This window comes from Cyprinodon tularosa, unplaced genomic scaffold (genome assembly GCF_016077235.1).
Source record: "Cyprinodon tularosa strain WSP-4 unplaced genomic scaffold, ASM1607723v1 ctg222, whole genome shotgun sequence".
Classification (NCBI taxonomy): Eukaryota; Metazoa; Chordata; class Actinopteri; order Cyprinodontiformes; family Cyprinodontidae; genus Cyprinodon; species Cyprinodon tularosa.
The window spans coordinates 1177580-1202871 of NW_024038830.1; the positions used below are offsets into that span (position 1 = coordinate 1177580).

The 25292-nt window shown below is 38.3% G+C and overlaps 1 protein-coding gene across 1 annotated transcript in view; it reads right to left on the reverse strand.

The window, feature by feature from the left end:
• The window catches only part of prkcha (protein kinase C, eta, a), a 41676-nt gene extending 23039 nt beyond the window's left edge, over window positions 1-18637 (reverse strand). Inside the window, exons 1-7 of the mRNA XM_038286267.1 lie at window positions 18053-18637; window positions 11261-11324; window positions 3021-3174; window positions 2906-2940; window positions 2738-2820; window positions 284-413; window positions 81-214 (exon numbers count right to left, since the gene is read on the reverse strand). Of these exons, the coding sequence (XP_038142195.1) occupies window positions 81-214; window positions 284-413; window positions 2738-2820; window positions 2906-2940; window positions 3021-3174; window positions 11261-11324; window positions 18053-18403 (951 nt within the window). The 5' untranslated portion in view covers window positions 18404-18637. The remainder of the gene's footprint in view (window positions 1-80; window positions 215-283; window positions 414-2737; window positions 2821-2905; window positions 2941-3020; window positions 3175-11260; window positions 11325-18052) is intronic.
• Window positions 18638-25292: the final 6655 nt, after the last annotated feature.

The window sequence follows — 25292 nt, forward strand, 5'->3', positions numbered from 1 at the left end:
AAAAGAAAATCCACACTTTTCAAGATCTACCTAATGAAAAAGACAACCTACAGCCATGTGTGGAACTAAAGTCTTTATACCATGGTGTTCCGTTTGGAGAGCCCTCCAGCCTGCAGACCCATCTCTGCAAGCTTATTGGCTAGTTCAACGCTGTTGACTCCACAGTTTGGGGCAACGTTGCCTTTGCAGCGGATGTGAACGTTCATTTTGCAGACTAAGAAAGAAAAGAGAAAAATGAGATAAACCCTAGATAAAAGGCATGATCAGAGAAGCCGACCCTTACTTTTGCAGTGCAGGCCCTGCCGAACTATTCCCCACAGCAGCGAACCACAGTGATCACAGAAGGTGGGAGACTTGTAGTTGTGTATGCTGAATTTGTGAGGAACGTTGATGCTGAAACCTTGAGTTGTATCCTGCAACCACACAGCAGAGACTCAACAAACCAGAACATGTATAATAGGTTAATTCAGAGAAAACATAAAAACAAAAGAAAACAGCACTCTGAAAATGAAAAATAATACATGTTTTGTTTATACATGCCATGTGCAACTTCCAAATATAAAGTTTAAATGTGACATGTTTATAGTCTGTGTAAAAGGTGACTTTTTTCTGACAGATATCTAATCAGGCATGACCTTTCCTGCATTACGACATTCAGAATTACCAAAATGATCTAGATTTTAAAATTAAAATTTAGAGAGAGCACGTTTAGAAAACTATATCTTTTTTGGAGTTAACAATTTTAATATATCCGTGTTATAAATCAGATGTTTTGGGCGCTCCCAAACATTGACTTTTTTGTCCTAAAGCTGGTTTGTAGCAAATTTATCAAAATGCATCTCAGCTTTAACTTTGTTTCAAAACTCCCATTACGTGTTCTTTAGTCATAATGTAATCTGGTTAGCAAAGTGCACCACTTCCTCACACAACATGATGCTGCCAACTCCATACTTCACAGCAGGGATCTGTTCACAGGCTTGCCATATTCTCCATCTTTAATACAAATGCAGTGATGTAATTTTGTTTCTTAAGACCACAAAGCTTTTATCCTAACCTTATGCTCTCTGCCCTTTGTAAAATATTTATTCCATATGTTGGATCAGAGTACGGGCTTCTTCCTTGCAGAGTGACCTTTTTAGCACATAGTGGTATAGGCCTCTTTCATTATTGATTATAAAATCTTAGTAACAGCTATAGACAGCATCTTAAGGTCTTTTGCTTTTCTCTGGTGAATCCATACATTTTCCCAACAACACACATCCCTCTTTGGGACAAAGAGCCTGTCTCCGTGCTTAGCAGTAAAACATCACAAACTTCAAGGTATAGTGGAGGATGTTCTTTTTCGGGTGGATCATCAAAATAAGTGATCCTCATTCGGATAATATGTTTATGTAAGACTGTCCTTTTGGAAGGTAAGCTTGTATGAGCGATGCAAACAGCAACTTTTAAACAGAGTGTGCACAAGGAGAAATGGGCTTGTGCACGCTCGTTCCCTCTCAAGAGCGGGTACAGGAGTTTGCATTTGCATTTTTTTTTTTATTCACGAAAATCCTCCACTATATTTTTAAGCATTTTCAGCAATTAGATTAAAAAAACTCTAACCAAGGAAGAACCAAAATTGTTAAGGTCCTTGATTTTATTCCTGAAATTATTTGAAATTTTCAAGGTGTTTCCTTACAACACATCCACAGCTGAGCCTCCATCTAATCCAAATGAAATAAAATAACTTAAGATGATGATATTAACTTGGAGTTTTGTTTTGACATTTTTAAAAGGCTTGTTATTTTTGATTAATAAGTAAAAAAAAATCTAACTAATCTGGTATTCAGTAAACAGATATAATTATAGCTGTATAAATGATCTAAAACATCAAAAGTTTAGAGCAAGAAGAAGTACAAGTGGTATGTGTTTTTTTATGCAGTGACTGAATACTGAGGTTTAATTGCATTTGCATTCCTGGTATAACTGTGCAAAAAGCCTTAAAGACTGGACGTATTGCAGCAAGCGTTTCAATTACTGCATATGATGGTGCTTTGCAAGGTCCTCAATTACTTCCGTCTCATTTAAAAAATGTCAGCATATAAATATCCACATATCAAGCTCAAAGGTGGCAACCTTTTTATCAACAGCTGTTTTACATGACCCCTGTGTTGGGGTCATGACTCTTCAACAACTTTCTGCCTTTGGCTCTGTTTCTTTCTTCTGAGTTATGCTCATGTTAGAAAACACATTAATTGAATATTTTCACACAAATGAACACAGCTACTATAAGTTAGAAAACCTACACAGACTCTATGAAGGAAAATAAGTCCTTTACCTAGATCTGTCTGCTTTTATCAGATGAGTTCAAGCTTTTTGTTTCAAGTGGAACCTTACTTTTCGCTTTGTAATATCTACAAGTAGAGAAACTTGCTCTGGTATACTTTCAAGTTATTGATGGGTGTATTAGTAGAGAGATGGAAAGGCATCAAAAGTTAATGTGGGAAAGTTTAGTGAAGTGTGCCGTTCTGGCTCGGTGGTCGGCTCAGACTGAAACAGGAAGCTGTGAAGGCTGCTGAACACAGCAGGTGCAGTGTGGGTGAGCTTGCGTGTGGGAGTTGGGCTGCTATTTTAGGACATTCTCTATTAATTGAAATGTATTCTTAAAATGTTTCCAACCGGAGGGTTGTCTCAACGATCTGTTTAAAAAAAAACTAAAACAAAGGAAGCGCCGCGGAGGCCAACGGGCTGCTGTTACCTGCTCTTTGGCCGACTTCTTCATCCGTGGACACACAGTTACAACCAGCTGGTGGCATCGTTTGTGAACTACACACGTACACACTGAAAACACACACATGGTTATGGTCACATCTGCTTCATTAATGGACTGTGGCAGCAGAACACAGAGGAAACCAAGCCTGCACACCTTGACACTGGTAGCCTTGTTTTCCAAAAACACCCCTGCAACACAGCAAGGAAACGGTTAGATTTTCTCCAAAATGATTAAATGAAGGACATTGAATTGGGCTGGTCGGCCTCACCAGATGAACTCCTTGCAGTGGAAACAGAAGGTAGGCTGACGGAGGAAAGTGGACATGAACTTGTGTCCGTTGACTTGGTGGATCCTTCGCCTCACGGCGCCCTGCCGCGTCCTTGTAAACTGTTTGTGGGTGTTTTCTTTTATTACTGCAACATCTGCAAGGAGACCAGAAGAACAGTTTGGGAACAATACAGTACAATACAGTATAGTACATAGCAATATACTATATAATGTATATAGTACATTGTATGTTTTATACTGTATATAACTATAAATGCTGTATTCTGTATATACATCTAATTAATCTGCACCATTAACACCAAGTGAAATTCCTTGTAAGTCCAAACCTACATGACAATAAACGTAATTTTTATATTATATTATATATATATATATGTAGAGTAGAGATAGGGGATAGATGTGCGGTAAAGTTCACAAGGCCGGGACCCAAACCTGTGACGGCCGCGCGGTTGCCATGCCATGCTTTATCCCCTGACCATCACTGCTCCCACTATTTGTATTTCATTGTTCATATAAAAATTACACATTTCAGGTAAATCTGTCAATATTTTATTTAATCATCAATATTCAGATGTCAAAAAGGCCACTTAAAGGAGATTTTATACAGAATTTAAAGCCTGTGAAGCCACTTGAGGAGTTTTGCAAATTGATGGGAAGAAAAAAAAAACAGCTTGAATAGATACAATTTTGGCATAATTATTGCTCTGTGTTAGAGTCTCCATTCTCCTGTAATTGATTACTAAATAAGTTACCGTAACAATTATTTGAATAATTCATTAATCATGATTAAAGATTAATAATTGTTGTAGCCCTACATCATAGTAAAGAACGTCCTTTCAATCCCTAACTGTTCTGAATGTGTGTAGGAAATAAGGGTGTGGATTTCAGCGTTGTGTTGAGTCATAACAAGGAAAGGCATTTTTTGATGATGCTACCATGTCATCTGAAAAATAAATGTAATGCTATGAATGCAGCCAAGTTCCAAACAGGTTCTGTAATGAACGGGTTTGCTGTTCAAAAACTCGAGAGAAATCATTAGGTCATTTAAAGTTACTCATTTGATTTATTTTTTGCCACTTTCTATGCTTTTTTTCAGCATTTTCATAAAGGGATTGTAATACATTGAGAAGGTTTAACTACACAAATCACATCCATCCTTGCTGCCCTAATATAGCCGTTAATTATTTAATTTGCTACAGCAAAAAGTGCAGTAAGATTTACTTAAACCACCACAGAGATTTTGAACACAGACAGGGTAACGCCAGTGTCCCTGATTGAGTTCAACCGCACAGGACACAATCAAATGCTTTTAGTGGGAAATTACCGGAATATTATTACCAGTTTCTAAAAGCAGAGGGACTAATAATAAAAAAAGATATAAAGCATAATGTGGTACAATAAAATTTAATTATTTGTGGATAATGTTTGAATATAGTTTCTTTTAAAGTGGAACTTCTTGCATTCAGCACTGGGTCTGTAAGTACAGCAGAGCAGAATGAGATGAAAACCACATGAGCTACGGAAACTGAGCCCACACTCTGCCCCGCCAATAAAAGCTGTGATACTTTGTAGGAGGGTGTTGATTTAAACATAAGCCGCAGAGCCTTGGTTATTTAAGAAGTCACCGTGTATCAAGATTTAAAACCCCAGAAGAAGTTCTCCAAAAGCTTTTTTTTTGTGAAACTTCTGTTTTACCTAAATATACAATCAAGAGAATGTATGCATTATAAGAAAGAACCACCGAACATCTGATGGTTGAATAAGATTTGATAAATAAGATAAACACTGTGGGTTCTTTTAGTTGCATCTTTTGTGATTTATTTAGTTTAACTTGCTCTTTTTCTTTGTAAAATTTAATTTAGGGAAATAAGCTATCGGGTCCTTTTGTTAATATAAACTCTTATCTAAACATCTGCTTTATTTGGCCTTCCTCTAATTTTTCTGCTAGACTTTTAGCCAGAACCTCTTTCATCCCCATGAAATGTTTTCTCTGCACAGCAGAGAATTAAATGTGAAATATTTTCTACATAATGTGCCTACTGGGCAAGTCAAAATTTCAGGCACATTATTAATCTGCTCTGGGAGTGTCTAAATATTTACTTTGTTCATATGCAACTTTCCCCATTCCAGCATTAGCTAGTCATACTGTGACTAAACATTATTTTTAAGCAGCAATTTAAGGATTTGTGAAGAAGGCCACTCTCTTATGTTAAGAGAGAAAAAACAACCTTAAACAGAGGGGGTGGTCTGAGGTTTCAGCTCTCAAAAACCTATATCGCAGCGTTAGAGCTATCATCTCAATCCTCATCGCCATGCTGGTGGTCAAAATATCACGCCTGTTAAAGCCGGGCATCTACTGTGCAATATTTTCAATTGTTGCATGAAGCTACAGCTCAAACTGTACGAGGAAACAGCAAGGCTTAAAAGGTCACAAATCAAGATGCATGTTGTTACACTGTGCAGCCCAGCGCTCTGATGCGATCTTACGGCGGCTGAATGAAATTCAAAAATTTTTGATTTTCTCCCATCCTTGCGATTCCTGATCGGGAGGTGGTCACGACTCACCATGAAACTGAAACTTGGCCTGATTGAAATATTCTCGCATGACTGGAGAATCGGCCCGAAAAGGGCAAAAAAAAAAATCGTACAGTGCATGCCCGGCCAATAACACACCCAAATGACTCCCCATTACTAAGCGGTTGACCTGTTTTCAGTTCAATTTGCATGTTTTCTAAGCCATAACAAGGCTTTGTTTGGCTACTCTATAAGACTGAAATGCTACTTTAGTCATTTTGAATTCAGAAAGCTTCTTGGATTGGAAGCCAAACGTCTTCAAACTTGGAAAACAAAGTCCAGTGGATTGTTTCAAAATTTTTTTGGGAACAGCAATTTTAACAACTTTCAAGCTTCAATAGTTTTCTCTTGCATTGAATCCAGAGCTTTAAAATCTGTGCAGTTAAAAGGAGCTTCTTTACAGCAAAGCATGGAGTGTTAGTTCATAAAGCTCTTACTTTCCAAATAAAATAGAAAATATTCAAACATTCTTTTAATATTGGGTTTATTGTTTTACTGTTTTGACACATGTGGACCCATTTATGTGGGTCCACATGTCTCATTTAGTTACAAAGCAGTTGTAAATTCAAGTGATCTTGATTGTAAACTTCGCATGACTTCTCTTTCAGACTTTTTTAGTCTATTCCTGGATCCTTTTAAGCTCACTGCTTCGGCTAAATAAATAATTCTAACAGTTGTCTCCAAATATAGAAGAGTTAGTTATTTACTGGAAAGCAAATGTTTAATTGGGTATTTCACCACCTAGTTACCTGTCACAAAGACAATTTGTTTACATTTCTGTAGCTGTGGTCGCAAAAACGGAGCATATATGCAAGGGTGTAGGTTTGAACTTCGGTAGGGACACTATTGGTCTGAAGTTGAATTGGTCTGATGTCATTAATCCTACAAATTATGCATGCTCCTATTTTTTTATGCTTGAGCATCGGGGCGCATTTCGTTTAAAGAGAAAACAGCATTTTTTTTGCTACATTTAGACACATTTTATAAGCACTACAAACAAAAGATGCTGTTTATCAATGTTTGAAGCATCAATGGCTCGGAATAATGTAAAATTGGGACAACCTTACACTTTGAAAAGGGTTACATTTGAACTTACCAATGACTAAGACGGAAGATAAATACATGCCTTTTTAACCAAATATTGTCTAAATATGTCTGTTATATGTGCATTTATCCGGTGTTTTCTATAGGCGATATGCAGAGGTAAACAGAGGTTAAACCCACTCTTTATTTTTTTTTATCTGATATGATGATATTCTCTGTATTGTAAAACAAAGCAAAATAACATATTCAAGGGACTGCAAATAGAGTTATTGTATTCATATGGGCGACGGAACTATAAGAGGAACTGACACTGAGAATTTAAAATATTGTCTTCAATTTACAAGTTATGAGAAAAGAAGTGACTGCTGCAAAAACACTGTATTGTAAATTATAAACATGTTGTTCACATAGAATTATTGGTAGGGATAAGTAGGTCGGGACAAAATTTTGTTAGGGACATGTCCCTATGGTCCCTATGCAAACCTACGCCCATGCATATATGTATAAAAAAAAAGATCTTGCAGCAAGCAGCTGATTATTAAAGAGCTATAAGCTAAAAACTCAGTTTTGACCATCAGCTGATGGATGAGACATCTCTCTCGTCCTTTATAAGAGCTTGTTAGAGTTCTTCCCGTTTATTGAAAGATGTTCAAAAGGAGGAAGTCCTCGCTGGGTTGTAGTTCTGGGTTCTGATCGAGGCTTGACTGTACACTTCCATTTAGCTATGCAGTCAGTTAACAGCTTTTTTTGCATGTTTACAGCTAAAGGGCATTAACCTGGCTGCTCTATCGAACACGTTTTTTCACCATTGTTCAATGTGCGACAGGGACACTGTATTGGCTGCTGCAGCGCCTGATTTTTGTCTCTTCTGTGACCTGCTCTTCACACTATGTGCTCAGCTGAAACCCTTTTCACTAAAGTTTATATGTTCAACAAAAAGTGTAGAGATTAAAAACTATCAAACAGTATTTCTACTCCTTAAACTTGCCCCAAACTTTTTTTTTTTTAGTGGGGTTTTAGATCCTGGATCAAACATTTGTGATTAAATTGAGTATATCTCGTCTTCAGAGTTCAGATAAATAACCAATATAATTCATCTCTTTATAATTTAATTTCAGTATTAGTCTGAAGATGTTCTGTGTGGGTCTTAGAGGTTCGTTAGAGAAGAACAAGAATTTGAAGCAATGCTGGAAAGCTTTGAGCCACTAAGGGTGCTCGACTTGTAACTTTCAGGTTTTTTGCCCTGAAAGCACCTGGCAGCAACGCGGCGTTACAAAATTAAATGGCCTTCCTTGCCGTTGGATTTTGATAGATCAGTTTGGGACAGCAGTCGTGGGGCTACTTGTTAAGACAAGGAAATATTCTCCCCCCTGCATTAACTCCTAAATCAGCGAATCAGAAATATGTCCAATCGTTTGTTTTGTTGTCTCACAGCAGCTTTTAGCTTAGCTAGCTTTCGTGTTTCAGGGGAACTCAGTAAACTTGTCCAGCAAAAATGAATTGCAAAAAAAAACAACTTAGAAATCTATTTAAAAGTATTAATGATTGCAACGTACAGAACATCTGTCAGCAAATAAATCCAGCTACAAACAACAGTAATGTAGAATACTTTCCTCCAGTAATTCTTTGTGAAAACCCATCACTTCATGACACAATCATGAAGTGGAACAAAATTTATTGGGCATTTTAAACTTCTTTAACAAATAAAAACAAAATAAGAAATAGGGTATGCAAAGTTAGCCCCCCTTGAGTTAAGACATTGTAGTGCCATTTTTTGCTGCAATAACAGCTGCAAGTGGCTTGGGGAATGTCTTTATCAGTTTTGCATATTGAGAGGCAGAAATAGTTGCCCATGCTTCCTGCACTCCAAGCAAACAGTTTGAGATCAGTGAGGATGGATGGAGAGCGTTTTCAGTTCTTTCCAAAGATTCTTGATTAGATTCAGGTCTGGACTTTGACCTGGTCATTCTAACACTTGTTGGAAGATACATCGCTGTTCCAGTCTCAGGTCTTGTGCAGTTTTCTTCCAGAATGATCCATTATTTGGCTCCATCCATCTTCCTATCAATCTTAACCATCTTCTCTGTCCCAGCTGAAGAAAAGCAGGCCCAAACCACAATGCAGCCTCCACCATGTTAGAAAGTGCGGGTGGTATGTTCAGGGTGATGAGCTGTGTTTTGCATTGTTACCAAAAATTTGATTTTGGTATCATCTGACCTGAGCAACTTCTTCCACATGTTTGCCCCGTCTCCCAAGTGGCTTGTTGAAAACTTTAAATGAGGGTTTTTATTACGGTAATATCTTTAAGAAATGGCTTCCTCCATAAAGGCCGGATTTGTGCACTATTGTTGTCCTATGGACAGAGTCTCCCCCCTCAGCTGTAGATCTCTGCAGTTCATCCAGAGTGATCATGGGCCTCTTGGCTGCATCTCCCATCAGTCTCCTCCTTGGTTGAGCTTTAGAGGGGTCTTCGTGGATTTGCAATGGTCTTTACTCCTTCCATTTCAATATTATCGCTTGCACAGTGCTCCTTGGGATGTTTAAAGTTCGGGAAATCTTTTTATACCTAAATCCAGCTTTAAACTCCTCCACAACAGTATCTATGCATGGCGTCTTCCTCATTCTTCATGATGCTCTCTGCACTTTAAAGAGAACTCTCAGACTATCACAGAGCAGGTGCGTTTATATGGAGAGCTAATTACACACAGGTGGATTTTATTTATCATCATCGGTCATTTAGGTCAATATTAGATCATTCACAGATCTTAACTGAACTTCTGGAGAGAGTTTGCTGCACTAAAAGCAAAGGAGCTGATTAATTTTACACGCCCCCCTCTTCAGTTTTTATTTGTTAAAAAAGTTTGAAATGTCCAATAATTTTCGTTCCCCTTAAAGGAATAGTACACCCAAAACATGATTAGCCTTCATTTTCTACTCACCCCCATGCTGAACAACACTCTGGAGTACTTTTTGGATATCTCAAATGCATCTGGAGATCTGGGAGGCTTCTTGCTGTCTGCTGACATTTAAATTATGGAGGTCTATGGTGCCCGAGGCAGAAAGGTCCATAAAAGTCCACAAAAAACATGTCAATATTCCTCCATACTGCTCGTCCAATGTATTCCAAGTGTCCTGAGTGGGTAGCGTCCATAATTTACTCGAAACTAAGTCATTTAGAATGTTTTTAGAGCACAAGCAGTAGTGTATAGGATTTCCTAAAAGCACGTTCACGAGCCTACGGAAACCGCGGCAGACCAAACCAGATGAAAGTGCGCATTCAGCGTCTGCTCTGCCGATAATGCAAGCGTAGAAGAAGAAATGTGCCGTTTAACTGTGCAAAGAAAGAAACAACGAAAGAAAAATGTCTGAGGACTTCAGTGTTGAGGAAGAGCATGAGTTCTTTGCCGAGCTGAATGCGCACTTTCATCCTTTAATGATTATCTCCCACTTGTTGATTCTTCACAAAAAAATTACAATTTTATTTCTTTATAGTAGAAGCCTGAAATGTGGGAAAAGGTTACGCTACCCACTCAGGACACTTGGAATACATTGGACGAGCAGTATGGAGGAATATTGACAGTATGGAGGAATATTGACACGTTTTTTGTGGACTTTTATGGACCTGTCTGCCTCGGGCGCCATAGACTTCCATTATTTGAATGTCAGCAGACAGCAAGAAGCCTCCCAGATCTCCAGATGCATTTGAGATATCAAAAAGGTACTCCAGAGTGTTGTTCAGCATGGGGGTGGGTAGAAAATGAAGGCTAATCATGTTTTGGGTGTACTATTCCTTTAATGATTATCTCCCACTTGTTGATTCTTCACAAAAAAATTACAATTTTATTTCTTTATAGTAGAAGCCTGAAATGTGGGAAAAGGTTGAAAAGTTCAAGGGGTGCGAATATTTCCACACAGCACTGTGGTAAAAAAAAAAGTATCAGGACATCTGATCAGGAGGACGTTATTTGTAGTAATAATCTGCTTTCAGGCCAGAAACTTCTTCATTAGCCCCAAACTGTTCTAATTCCCTAGTTTTAAAAGCACGCATTACACCATATGTAAGTGCCTGGCAAAAGAAAAAATATTAAATGAAAAATAATCATTATCTAAAGAATAACAACTAGTTTAAGTATTTTAAGTCCAGCTCATTGGAAGCAAATATTTTTTTTTTAATTGGGATGTTTTAGTAACAACTCGACATTTTTCATTTTGGGACATTGCAAAGTTCTGCTAAAAAGAAAAAAGAAAGCTCATTTATTTTAAGTTTAAACCAGTTAAAGAATCAGCAAAAACACTTTAAGGGAGTTCTGTTTAGCAAGTCTGAAATTATAGGTCAGCAAGCAACAGATCAGAACAGCTCAGCTTGCAGAAACTTCTCCTTTATCGCTCCCTCAAGTCACTTCCACCCTTCTGATATAAACTGCTTTTTCATGATGATCCAGTCAATTCAATTTGTATGCAAGAGTTTTGAACCATTCTGGCGAGTTAGCTGACAGCTGAGAATACTAGCCTGTTAATAGAAACACACTGTGCTACAGATACTGTATGCATGCATGCAGAAGCTCTCCTCAGGGATGTCAGAAACAAGAGTCATCAGCATACCATCAGTGAACGATCCAGTAAGGGTAATAAGGACGTAGACCTTTCCCTCTGGTTCCAAGTCCATCTGCAGACACATAAACACATTGATTTATTATTTATGAACAATGAAACAGGAAGTGGGAAGAAAAAAAGACATATTCAGCCTGATAACAGTAGTGTTTATTACTAAAAACTATTTCATTTACAACGTAGAGGTTATGCGTGTCAGAACGCTAAGCTGACGGAGTCGTCAGGTTTGATGTCATCTGCTTCAAACTTTTGTTCTCAGAATCCAAAGACGCAACTCTACCACTGCATAGTTTTCATTCCTTAGAGTCTACATAACATTGAAAGAATCTGAGGGCCTTTACAGGAAGGCTGTGGCACTGGCCGGGCCGGTCGGGCAGGTTGAAGTGATCTCATGTGCAGCCATGGTTGAAAGTTTAAACAACACAGAGACGGGGATCCTCCTAAATGTAGATACTGATCAGGCAGGCAGCAGAAAATCCACTTCCTAGCAAAGCCACTGAGTGGAAACTTGGGGTGTTGCGTGCTTGAAGCAAGATCTATTTATGGTTCATTTACTCTTAGTGGAAAAAAAGAAAAAAAACTGACATGGCACAAAAGCAACAAACAAATGGAGCTGACTCACGTAATGCAACAACGTGATTAAAGGAGATGTTTTCAATTCAGTTTTACCCTGCTCCTGTTTTCAGTGTGAAGTCTAGACAGAAAAAAGGCGGTAGAGGGACTTCAATCTTCAAACAGCTTGAGCAATAGGGGCTATTATCTAGAACTGCTCTTCTCTGTCAGGCTGATTTGTATGATGTATACCCTGCCCTGCTGCAAGTAATGAGCTCAGGTCAGATTCCTGCTTTGTTTTTATGTATCCATCCGATTTTAATCAGCTTGAAGAGGGCGCTTTTCTTACAGGAAAGCCTTTGGATGACACAAGACTTATTCCAAAGTCAGATATTTTATAGGCCAAAGAAAAAAAAGAATTATTTTCAATGTGATTTAAGAAGACCTCAATTTACTGGTCACAGAAATGCTTAGAATGGGGAACATAATTATTTTTTAAATTAAATATAGCTACTGTAAAATATTTTATGTATTTATTTTAAAATCAATAGCAGGCAAGCTCCTGAACAATCACTTTAACTAGTTTTAATTATTCTGACTAATATGATCCATAAGGTCGAGAAGCAGAATAATTTTATATTTACATGACTAGGAAGTAAATATATTTGTTAAAATCTTTAAAATGTCATGTAAATAAAGTTATTTTGTCATGTTTATAAAAATACGACACAATATAGAAATACTTGCTTTATAAAACAAATCAAATAAAACTACATTTAACCACGAACATCAGTAAGTGATAAATGCTGTCAAAAATATATAATCTATATTTAAACATCGGAAACGTCACATTATTTTTATTGAATAAAACTACACTGTGATTATCGATATTATAACTGATATTGAATTATTGTCCGACCCTACTTCAATGTCTAGAAGAAAAATGTAGAACAGCAGGTAATGAGATCCAAACTAAAATACAACTACTTTCTGGTTGCTGTAATAAAACACAAATCATTATACTGCAAAACAGAGGAGCAAATCTATGTATAATATTTAAACAGAGGTATGAGTGGAAAATGTTGAGGGGTCGTCTTTAACCCACTTTCAGTTTCATTACTCAGAAAAAAAAAATAAAAATTGAATGCTGCCGCTCAACTTGCCCTCACAAATCATTTAATGAAGAATCGATGGTGGGTGGGCACAATTTGACACACAGAGGAGTGAAATAAGTTTAAGATGATGAAGTAAACTGCATGTAGGAGGTGAAGGAAGCTGGCCTTTTGGCTTAAATGTCAGGGGAGTGTCAAGGGTGAAAATAACTGTTTCAGAATCAAAATTAATTGAGCAATTTTCTGAGAAATTCTAGTAAAAAGCTCAAGTTGAACAAAAGCCTGAGCGCTTCACTGAGAGCACAGGGAAAGTAGGGAAACATGATGTCTGGGAGTATCGGGAGGATTGGCATAGAGCTGGACGGGAGCCAACAGAGAAAGCGAGTCGTTTCGCTGAGAGGCTTTGAGAAAAATGATCATCGAGTGGGAAAAAAAAAAAGTGTGACAAACAGCAGAGTGGGCGTGTGGAGGCTTGAATCTCATGTATGAAGAGAACCAGCCCCGGCGCTTCGTCTGCACAAAAAAAAACATGCAGCCCATCAAAGTTCAGATCTAGCAGATAGCAACCTCAGGCTTGGGTCTTGAAGTGAGAAAGACATGTGCAGACCAAGTTCCAGTTTCACACCACTTCCTCACAAGCAGCAGGGTCTTAAAGCTTGTGTTAGTTTTTATTTTCTGCTAAACATTTCCATTAGCTACGTCACAAAAGCTGCATGTATTTTTAACTTCTGCATAAAATGAATTAGTTACTAAACATTATAAATATAAAACCTGTAAAACCTAACTTTAGCAATTAAAGGAGGAAAAAAAAAATAGGTGCTTAAATTATTAGTTTACTTTGAGCTGTTACAGTTGGACCTCACTGAGCCTTACTGTCTGTATTGGTTTCCAATAAATGATGCTCTTAATGATGGTATTAGTATTCAAAAAGGAAAAATTGTTAATGTGTAGTATTTTTGCATGCAAAGAGGGTTTCGGTGTTACAGAGAGAGAGAAAAAAAGGAAAAGAAATGTGCAGCCGCTCCAGGCCTGAACAGGTTCAGCTTACACTGCTGCAGTGGCCTAAGGTCCTTGAGGGGTAAAAGTACACTTTAAAAAAAAAAAGGAAACTCTAGTCTGAAGAATTTGCTTCACAGGTTAAATGAGACTATTTTGGTTCCCATCAGGCCCTCCTGCAATTTACAGAAACATCAACAGTTTTAGTTTTAGTAAACCAAGCAGCTCTATCTAACAGGGGCTTGTCTGCAGAGTCTGGAGATGAGATGGAAAAGCAGGTCTGGACCATCTACATGCTCGAGCACTTTGCCACACTTTGAGCAAATGAAGCACCTAATGGGCTGTCATGTGCGGTTTCACACCATGTCCGCTGTCGATTACAGTCAAAGCCTCTAAGCCAATAAATGGAAGACACGACATGTCTCTGACCGCGCCACAGTCTGAGACATGAAGGTGATGCTTCTTTTAAGCAGTTTTTAACGTCAACCAGGTCTTTGCTCAGAAACCCTGGGTTCAGCACAGAGCTGTAAGCCAAAACGCTTCCATACAGTCCTTTCGTTTAGGAAGTTAAAAGTGACAAATTGTATTTTTTTTTTTGTTTCATTTCATAATTTAATGCTTGCAGTTTCAGCTAGTTGCATAAAATAGGACCACTCAGCATTAAGGGAAATATCCTCATCCCAAAAGCAGTGTTCAGTATGGAAGTGATGCTGGATCTTCTGTTATGGTGAATCCCTGAAAAAGATGGCTATGCTCGACTGTTAGAAGGATTCCCAAAAAGAAAAAGCAAAAAAAACCCAAAAGAAATGGCATATTTAAGCATCATCATCAACTTCTGCTACTTATCATCTGAAAGCTAAGATGTAAATATTTAACTTTAATTCTGTTCTTTTTTTTATCACTTATTTAGCTACAACAACTGTTTGGGGCTGAGGAAAAAAAAACTGAAAAGGGGGAACTGATACGACTTACTTAAATTTGCACTTTTTTTGCAGAAGCAGGTTTGCATCTCTTAGGAGCTCTGCAGAATAAAGCTCTAGGTAATGGAGAATAAAGAAAGTTTGACTATATTTTACAAGAATGCTCCACATTAAAGGGGATGAAAGCTCAGCTGAATTTATCGAGCAAACTAATTTGAGGTAATTTAGTCTGGGAAGTCATGTTTTTTTTAGCAATTCTGAAAGAAGTGATTCTTTCAGAAAGTCGACAGGAGGAAAACAGGAGGAAGACAACAGATACTAATTTTATCCTTCAATCAGGAGACAATGTCAAATATTCTCTGAATCTGCATAGTTTTTTTTTAGCTTTAACTTTTAAAATTAAGATTTAAGCATTTTTCATAATGAAAGATCCTCTCTCTTTAAGTTATTTTTACAGTAAATTAGACTGGTAGATCATCAGTGATTAAGCAAGGAATGAAAAGACCCTCAGAGATTAGATTATTTAGAGTTTAGTTGAATTTGATGCAAACGGTGCTCTCCTTTGGTTTAAAGTATTCTCAAGTGTGAATTAAAACTCTAAAATAAGGAAACTTCAATGTGATTTTTGCCTCTATGAATGGAGGTCCACTAGAGAGCGACTGGAATCCAGGACAGTTTTGACTTTTTAAATTGGTTGCCCACTGATTTGTCTTCAGATTTCTGTGTTCCTCTGTCCATCTGAGCGTTAATGATCCTATTACACCAGACCAAGTATTTATTCTTAACTGTTTTCTTCCAGAAAGTGGAAACTGGTTGAGTTTCTGTCGCAAGCAACATAATGCTCTCTCCAATTTTCCAAACTGGTCACAAGCATGTACTATTTTCATGATAATTACCTATTTGAAAGGCTATAAGAAGATTGTGATATCCAAAGTTAAGCACAAGATTTTTCACTCCCCTTGTCAGGACCCAGCAAGAGTCCCACCTTTAATCTGACGGAGAATCTGCAGGAGTTTAAGATTAGGGTGATGATAAGGAGTTATTCCAGTTTTAAAGATTTTAAAATCACCTTAAGGAAAACTCTTTAAGAAAAATAACTCAAAACTACGGCTAGCTATTATTTTAACAGTCCAGTATTCTGTTGATTATTCAGAAAATGTATCATAAAATAAATCAGCAAATGAGACAAATTCTGCAAATATTTCTTTAAACTACCTGGGCTTATTTGATTAGTAAAAGAAATACATGCTGTACAGAAACAAATAAAATAAAAAAATCAACATTTCAAATTCAATACAAATGCTATATAGTCAACTGGCCTGTTTTAGAGTCTGTAAAATCCAGTTAATGATGATTTAATCACAAAGTTGGTTGATTATTTCAATAATAATATAAATAAAAATGATCCAGTTTGATATTTCAGGCTTAATGGAATCATTCAACAAGATTCAGTATTAGGAGGGCGCAGCGCTGAACTCCCAATAAGGTTTTATAAATGTAAATAAAATAAATTATGTTCCTTAAAAGACACTTGTCTAATTTCATAATCTAAACGTTTTGGTTGAATGAAAACATGTCTTTGGATGTTGTCACTTATGGGAAAACGCCTGCCCCCAATCTCTAGGTTTTATTTGGATCAAAAATGCCTCTGGACCAGGTTATTTAGTTCCTATACTCAGCCCTGTGGAAGTTTTGTCTGCCCACTGTCACCAAACGCTTGCTAGCAGCACTGCCCAAGCCTCGATGGGACCCTAAACAATATTTGATCACAGACTCCTCCATTTCTGCATATAATATCTATTACTCACCTGCTCTCACACTTCAATGAGGCATGTGACGGAAACCACCCTAACGAGGGAGTTAACGACCCTTCAGGACCCCCTAATGACCATTAACTCCTCAGCCGACCTCCAACCCAGTATCAGAGCCACCTTTTGTCCCCCCTATACAGTATATTAATCTCAGTGCTCCCTGCCACTAGTTAGAACTTAAGAATAATTTTGATAAATACAAATACATTTTACGAAACCGGACATAATTGAATAATATAAACAAGTTCATATAAAACTCATTTTTTGTTCTCTAAGGATATGTTTTTCTCAGAGAAGCTTACTCTGGCCATTAAAGCTGATTTATATTCAAAATTAGGTCATCTGCGTAGGTGTTGCAGTGAACGCAAAGATGTCCACGCCCCCTCCGAGACACTCTGCTGCTCCTCTCCCAAATTGTAGGTGACCGCAGACAGTGCCGCAGTCAGGAGGCCTCTGATTGGTCAAATCTACATCCGCTTGCCGGCTTGTTTTGTTTGCATGACTACAATTGCGGAAAACAACTTGTGAAGTTGGACTAGCTAGAAGAGTGACGTGCGCTAGAGCGCTGGGACTCTTTTTCCACCTGGATCCCCCCACTTCCTTACCGCCTAGACCCACAGCTAGTTCATGGTTGTACCTCTTGCGTTGTGGCGTGGAATAACATAGCGCACACCATGCTTCAAAATTTAGCATAATTCAAAAATGTCTGCGTCAAGCTCACTGCGACACACTGCTGCAGGGAGTATAACCAGCCCTTTCTCCTCCTGGTTTGTTAATCTGACCCCTGAACCATTTTTTTCATGCATCAGTAATAGTTTCTACGTGATCAGATATTTTCTGTAAAAATAAAGTAATATTATATCTTGAGATTGCTTGTTTTGGTACTGTATTTATAAATAAATGATTACAAATGCAAACAAGCAAAGAGTTACTTATTGTTGGGGGCCCACTGGTTCCAGAGAGCCCTCAACCACTTGTGCCTTGAGCCGGCCCTGATTGCTGGGGAGAAGGGATTGCTGTTACAGCAGAAGGCAATTACAAGCTCACAGCAATGCTGTGAGCTTGTAATTGCCTTTCTATTGTAGTTAATGAGAAAAATTGAATCAAAATGGAATGGTCTGCCTAAAAATTGGTTTGCTTGTTAAGTGACTTTAATGCACTGAAAAAAATAATGAATTTCAATTTAATGCAACCGCATTTGGCATTTACTTAATTATATTTAGTTAATTTAACACAATTGTTTTATGCCTTACCCTGCTAATATGAAACAATTGTGTTAAAGTCACTAAATATGAGTAAGTGCCAAAAAACAGTTGCATTCTTTTTTTCAGTGTGGCATTTGTTGTGAAGTGAACCTAATGACTGGAGCATCTGCTAGATGTTTTCACTCACCCATCCCTCAAAGGTCTCTCCTGTGTTGGAGGTTTTGATCAGGTCCTCAAACTGGATGGTGCAGTTGGCCACAAAGTCATCATAACCAATCGGAGTGTCATGAAAGACGGCCAGTTCAATCTGCTTCCCCTCGTTCACGTTAAGGGAGAACTCCTCATTGTAGGTGGGCATGTTGGTCTTCTGCTTGGTGTGGGTCTGCCCCACCTTATAGTCGTCCACCTTCACCACTATGTAGGGGTCCAGGGTTTGGGGGGCCTTGTTGAAGATGACGGTGTGGCGCGTGGAGAAGGTTGTCGGTTTGAGGTCCAGCGCCTCGCCGATCCGCAACTTCAGGTATCCGTTAAACTTCATTTTAAAACAGCTCCCACAACTCAAACGTTTTGGAAAAGAAAAAAAATAGATTGCATAGACGAGACAATGTTCATTAAAAAAACAAAACAAAAAAACAATGACGATTACTTCATGATAAAAGCCGGTCTGTTAGAATAGTTGGCGGAGTTAGAGTCATCCTGTCAGCCTGAGCTCAGTGCGCTGCGCTCTCAGCCTGAGCTGCTTTTACTGAATAGGAAGCTGAAAGGACCTGCAGGTTCCGCATTATTTCTGACAGACATGCAAACGCGCACAGGGACAGGACTTGTCACATGGGCAGGCTTGTTGTTGTGGTACTACACCTACCATAATGCATCACTGAAGAGTCACCTGCGGTTTCTGATTGGAGAAAGCCCGCCCTCTACTGGCCACCAAAGGGAAGCGTATTTAAACTATTTCTTTCTTTCTTTCTTTCTTTCTTTCTTTCTTTCTTTCTTTCTTTCTTTCTTTCTTTCTTTCTTTCTTTCTTTCTTTCTTTCTTTCTTTTTCTAGATAAAAGTAATGTAGGGAAAAATGTTAAGGACAACCTTATACTATAATTGTGCATGATAACTTCCTTATACTTGAAAGATCCTTAGTTTTATAACTAATGGTAACCGTGTCAAATTTAACTGTGCATCATGTTGAAAAGCCATTTAATGGTACATGTGGTGAACAACAAGTTGGTGCAGGACCGAGTCCAACCACAAAGAAATGAATTGTTTGGATTATTGTTGCTTTCAGATAGTTTGCTCTCCCTTATTGTGATTTACAGGCTGCCATCAGAGAGTTGGTTGTTTGCTGGCTTGAGTTTGCAGTCAATCTGCTGAGATAGCTTGAAAGTTGCTTGTTTTGTGAAATATTCCAGTGGAGACAGTCTTGTTGGAATAGAGTAGGCAGGATCTGAGTAGTTCACTCGGAGAGCATCAGGTCAGAGTAGCTGAATGTACTTGACATTCATTAGAGTTTCTTGTAGTTTTGTCTTTTTTAAATTTCCTTCCCATCACTAGCATGCAGAGGTGTCAAAGTGCCAATGTTTATTAATCAAGCAGAAATATAAATCCTACTGTTTAAAATACTCTTGTAGGAGTTGGACTATCAACTCAAGCTTTTTACCCAAACATATGTGTACCATTTCTAAACTACTTCAAGTATAAAAGTAATGCAGTGAAAAAATGTTAAGGACAGATGCTCTAAACCTTATACTGGGTACTACCCTATTTAAGAAACATTTTTTCTACAATTCTGCATGATAACTTCCTTATACTGAAAACTTTCCTCTATAACACTTGATAGCAGTGTCAAATTTAATTGCATCATCTTGAAAAGCCATTTAATGGTGTATGTGGTGAACAACAAGTTGGTGCAGGATCGAGTCCAACCACAAAGAAATGAATTGTTTGGATGAAACACATAACTTTTATGGTTTTTTTTTGTTTTTGTTTTTTTTTGCTTTAAATGTCAACAGGCCATAACGAAGATGAGCACGAATGAAACAAAACTAAGGAGTCTATCTTTAGAATTCAAGGAGTAGAAAGTAGAGATAATAACACAGATATTTCAAGAGTAGATGTGAAAAGTGGTCTAAATAAAAATTACTCCTGTAATAGCCCAACTTTCTACTTAAGGTAAAAAAAAGAAAGTATTTGTACTTTGTTACTTGACACCAGAGGCATAGCCAGAAAGTGTTTATTAGGGTGGCCAGGCAATAACCAACGTACACTGAGGGGTGGCACCAGAACCTCAGGGTCAATCTACACTGTTCCAACAGGAAAATTAACGAGCAAAACATCCATATTTTCTAATTAAAGACAAACTATACTTTTCTACAGCTTTTGCTAACAAATAGATGCATATATTTTAACATCCGTAATTTCTAGATAAAAGGTTTTCTTTACTTACCTACTTTTATCAACAATCATTCTGGATAAAATTAATATGAAGTACTCATATCTACATAATGTAATTATTTAAGTTTTTATTAAAATAGTTATTTATCTATGATTTCACCCAAGACTCCTAGATGACCTGCAGAATGACATAATTGTCTCTTCACCCGATGAAACACAAAATCTAGTTATGGAAAGAGCAGGAATGCCATACCTATCATCTTTAATGTTAGTATTTAATGTGCATAATTAACCACATTGTTTTTGTTGTCAAGTAATTGTTAATATGTGAACATTTTAAATGGTCTTAATATTCCACTTGAAAGTATTACTGCTGCCACTGTCTATATTAGAGGGGGGGAAATGGTAGGGGTGGGCAATGATTGGCTAAGGGTGGCCATGGCCACCCCTTGCTCCCCATATAGCTCAACCCCTGCGTGACGACTGTGCAAGCGTGTGGGGATGAGTGCAAATGCAGCAAGAAAACGTCAGGCAGTCAGTTTAGGCAAGAACGGCTCAGGCTTTGTCCCACAGCACAAGTCCATCTCTAGAATAAAGAGATGTGTTCCAAAGCAGCAGGTGAAAACAGCCAGCTGTACAAGTAAGCTGACGGTCATACCACCCTGAACACGCCCTCTGGTGCTCGTTAGTGGCAGGTTTGCTGTTGGTGAATCCTGAGTTTTCTCTGTTTCTTTCTCTTTTCTTTGCTTAGTCTTTCTATTTTGTTTAAATTTAGTGTGTTTGTGTATGTCTGGCAAGAATGATTTAGTGGTTGAAAACATGAACATGAATTCAAAAAAATATTCGCAAGATATAACTGAAAGTTTCAATTGAAGGTGAGGAGGTGATTCCAGCTTTGACAATTATGAAAACAGTCCGTTTATCGTGTGGTGCGGTGATGGGCTGTAGGTTGTGTGCAGATGAGGCCCCATTGGTTGTATGGCACATTTCCCAAATGTTGAAACTGTGTTGCTGTATCACTCAATGGCGACATCTGCTGGATTTAAAAAGTAATTGCAGGCAACTTCAATAAAGACTGGAAACAGACTGAACAAGGTTCATTCACATATTTTTATTTAGAAACATCAGCTGCGTTTACATCTTTGGTCCAAGGCAATTGTGCTGCTTACAAACCATTTCTTCTGCTTTTGAGAACACCCTTTCACAGGGCACTGCTGATGATGGCGTACATAAAAATGCCATTGTAAGTTTGTACAGGGTCGGGTAATTTAGTCTTTGTGATTTCCACTGTTGTAGTGGATCCTGTGATCTTGGTGTGTTCTCCTCGGAGATGTATCTTTGTACCTCGATAATGGCATCTGTGGTGACATTTGAATTGGCCTTGCTCTCCTTGACTTCCATGTCCAGTTGATGCCACAGGTTGTCTTCTGAGGAAACAAGAAAATGCATCTGTGTTACTAATTCATTGTATTCACATGGATGACTTGCATGAATATTAGAATACAAATGAACACAATTAAGAATAATACATACCTGGACTGGAAGCAGATGGTTGAGTTGAAGGTCCAGCTTGGGCATCTTCCATTTGTGTCGGTACAGAGTTTCTAATTACTGCTGCACACTCTGATTTTAGTCTTTTCCCTGCATCGTTGGCTTTTGTCGCACCTAAGAATGCCATCGCCTTGAACCGAGGGTCCAGCAGTGTTGGTATTGTCATTACAGTTAATGACTCCAGGTTGCACAGAGTTTCTAGCAGTCTTCTTTTCAGGTTTTCCACAAGATTAATTGCGGTTTCCGTGGTTACATTTATTGCATTGCGTTGCAGTGAATGGTGCAACATTTTGAGCATTGGGATTACCTTTGATCCAGACACTCTTTTTTTTTTTCCTCAGACAGCTCCACTGTCCCTTGATTAAATGGAGCAAGCACACGGAGTGCCTCCTCTATGATTTTCTAATCATTTGTAGTGAGCTGAGGTATATCACTTTTTAAAGGAATAGTACACCCAAAACATGATTAGCCTTCGTTTTCTACTCACCCCCATGCTGAACAACACTCTGGAGTACTTTTTTTATATCTCAAATGCATCCGGAGATCTGGGAGGCTTCTTGCTGTCTGCTGACATTCAAATAATGGAGGTCTATGGTGCCCGAGGCAGAAAGGTCCATAAAAGTCCACAAAAAACGTGTAAATATTCCTCCATACTGCTCGTCCAATGTATTCCAAGTGTCCTGAGTGGGTAGCGTCCATAATTTACTCGAAACGAAGTCATTTAGAATGTTTTTAGAGCATAAACAGTAGTGTATAGGATTTCCTAAAAGCACGTTCACGAGTCTACGGAAACCACGGCAGACCAAACCAGATGAAAGTGCGCATTCAGCGTCTGCTCTGCCGATAATGCAAGCGTAGAAGAAGAAATGTGCTGTTTACCTGTGCAAAGAAAGAAACAACTGTCATTACCCGATCCGTACCGGAAGCACGATCCGTACCATCATTTCATTTGCGCCTGCGCAAACAGAATAACTTCCGGTGGCAATATTTCCTTTTTCTTACTTTTTTATTCTTTTGTATTTTTTAGAGGCATGGGTTTCTTTTTGTATATCTTTGTATTTTCGTCAATATTGCATTTTCTAAAAATAAAAAAACAGAAATACATAAAAAAGTTTAATCGCCTTGTGATAGTTACTTTGACTGCTCTGAGCATGCGCAAATATACGTCATACAGAGTATATATTTAAATTTGTTAAAATATTTATTTGATTTACTCTGTACTTAACTATGCACTCCAGCAGTACTGATCCCACAATGGATTCATTTGCTACCTTTCGTGACCTGCAGTTTTTCATAATATATTCCCAGACTGCTCTTAGCATGTCTGATGAAGACGTCAAGCAATACAATGGATTGAATTTAAAAAGCATCCATTTCTTCCAGAAAAGTCTTCAATATTGTCTTTACGATGTAGTTTAGTATTCTTTAATTATTTAAGGATATATATAAAGTTTTTTCAATACCGTAATTACATTATTTTTTGGCGACCCGTAAGTTATTCTGTTCGCGCAGGCGCAAATGAGCTGATGGTACAGAACGTGCTACCGGTACGGATCGGGTAGCAAAACAACGAAAGAAAAATGTCTGAGGACTTCAGTGTTGAGGAAGAGCATGAGTTCTTTGCCGAGCTGAATGCGCACTTTCATCTGGTTTGGTCTGCCGCGGTTTCCGTAGACTCGTGAACGCGCTTTTAGGAAATCCTATACACTACTGTTTATGCTCTAAAAACATTCTAAATTACTTTGTTTCGAGTAAATTATGGACGCTACCCACTCAGGACACTTGGAATACATTGGACAAGCAGTATGGAGGAATATTGACACGTTTTTTGTGGACTTTTATGGACCTTTCTGTCTCGGGCACCATAGACCTCCATTATTTGAATGTCAGCAGACAGCAAGAAGCCTCCCAGATCTCCAGATGCATTTGAGATATCAAAAAAGTACTCCAGGGTAGAGATGTCCCGATCCAGGTTTTTGCACTTCCGATCCGATACCGATATTGTTTTTGGACTTCCGATCCGATACCGATACTGGCCGATACCAGCCTATCCGAGCATGTATTTAAGTTTAAGTTAAAGTATTTAGCCTTAGTTGTAAGACTCATGTTGAAAAGGGTTTTAGTACTCTTGATAACATCTAGCCAGCTAAATTAGGTGAGATTGAATAAAACACAATGCTTGGTAACAACAAACTTACCTGTTTATTAAGAGATAAACACAAACTGGACAAAATTATGAATAGCAATCTGAAATTGCACAGTGAGCAGTAAAACCGTAAACAGTTAAAGGTGCAAGTATTACTGTTAGTTTTAATAAAAATGCAAAACAGGGAAACACTGGCGCAAAATAGTGGAATGGATCGTTTCAATCGGCGAAACTGGAAAATACGCACCGGATTTTTTTTTAAAAACTGGATCGGCAGTCTGGATCGGCATTTTACATGCTTTGCCGATACGAATTTTTTTGCCAATATCGGCGTCCCGATCCGATCCACGTATCGGATCGGGACAAGCCTACTCCAGGGTGTTGTTCAGCATGGGGGTGAGTAGAAAATGAAGGCTAATCATGTTTTGGGTGTACTATTCCTTTAAAGAGGCTAGGTCTACCAACACAGACTCCTTCCGTTCTGCCATGCGTTCCAGCAATAAATACATGCTGTTCCATCTAGTTGACACCTCATTCATTAATTTCTTCACTGGTCCTCCCACCTGTAGCTGGACTTGTGCCAGCTTCTCTTTGGCTGTAGTACTGGTTCTAAAGTATGTTACAATAGCCTTGTTTTATTTCGGATATCAGTGAGTGTCTCAATTTGGTCACATGATTTTCAAACTGTTAAATTTAAAGAATGCGCTATGCAAATCGTGTGCCTGATTTGGAGCTTTTTGACACATGCAACCAAGTTTGCAGCCGCATCTGTGACAAGACATGTCACTTTCTCTGTTATGGCCCACTCCTGCATTAAGTTTTTCTTTACTTGGGCCATATTTTCAGCAGTGTGCCGCTGAGGGAAGTGTTCCACTCCCAACATTAATGTACACAGTGTATGGTTCTAACTGTTGACATAGGGACAGGTCACAGCCACGTAAGCCTCCATGTTCACGGATGTCCACATGTCAGCTGTTAGGCTGGCTGCAACTGCACACTTCAGTTCTTTTTTTATTTGCTCTTTTTTCTCCTCATACCTCTGGCTAATCATGGTCTTGATAGCCTAAAATTAATAACACAAGTGGAGTAGATTAATGAATTATATCACATAACATGCATATACCTTGTTAACATATATAACACCCATTCATCAGTTTGTTTCACATACCTTTCTTGGCAGAACATATGAGGGCTCAAGGAGTTGGACCAGCTCTCAGAACCCCTTGTCTTTCACAAGGCTAAGTGGCTGACAGTCTGTAATGATCATATTCATTATAGCCTCATCAATCGCCTGCTTTCTGGAAACACCAGGGCTGATCACGGGAGTATTAAGTCATTCTTCCTT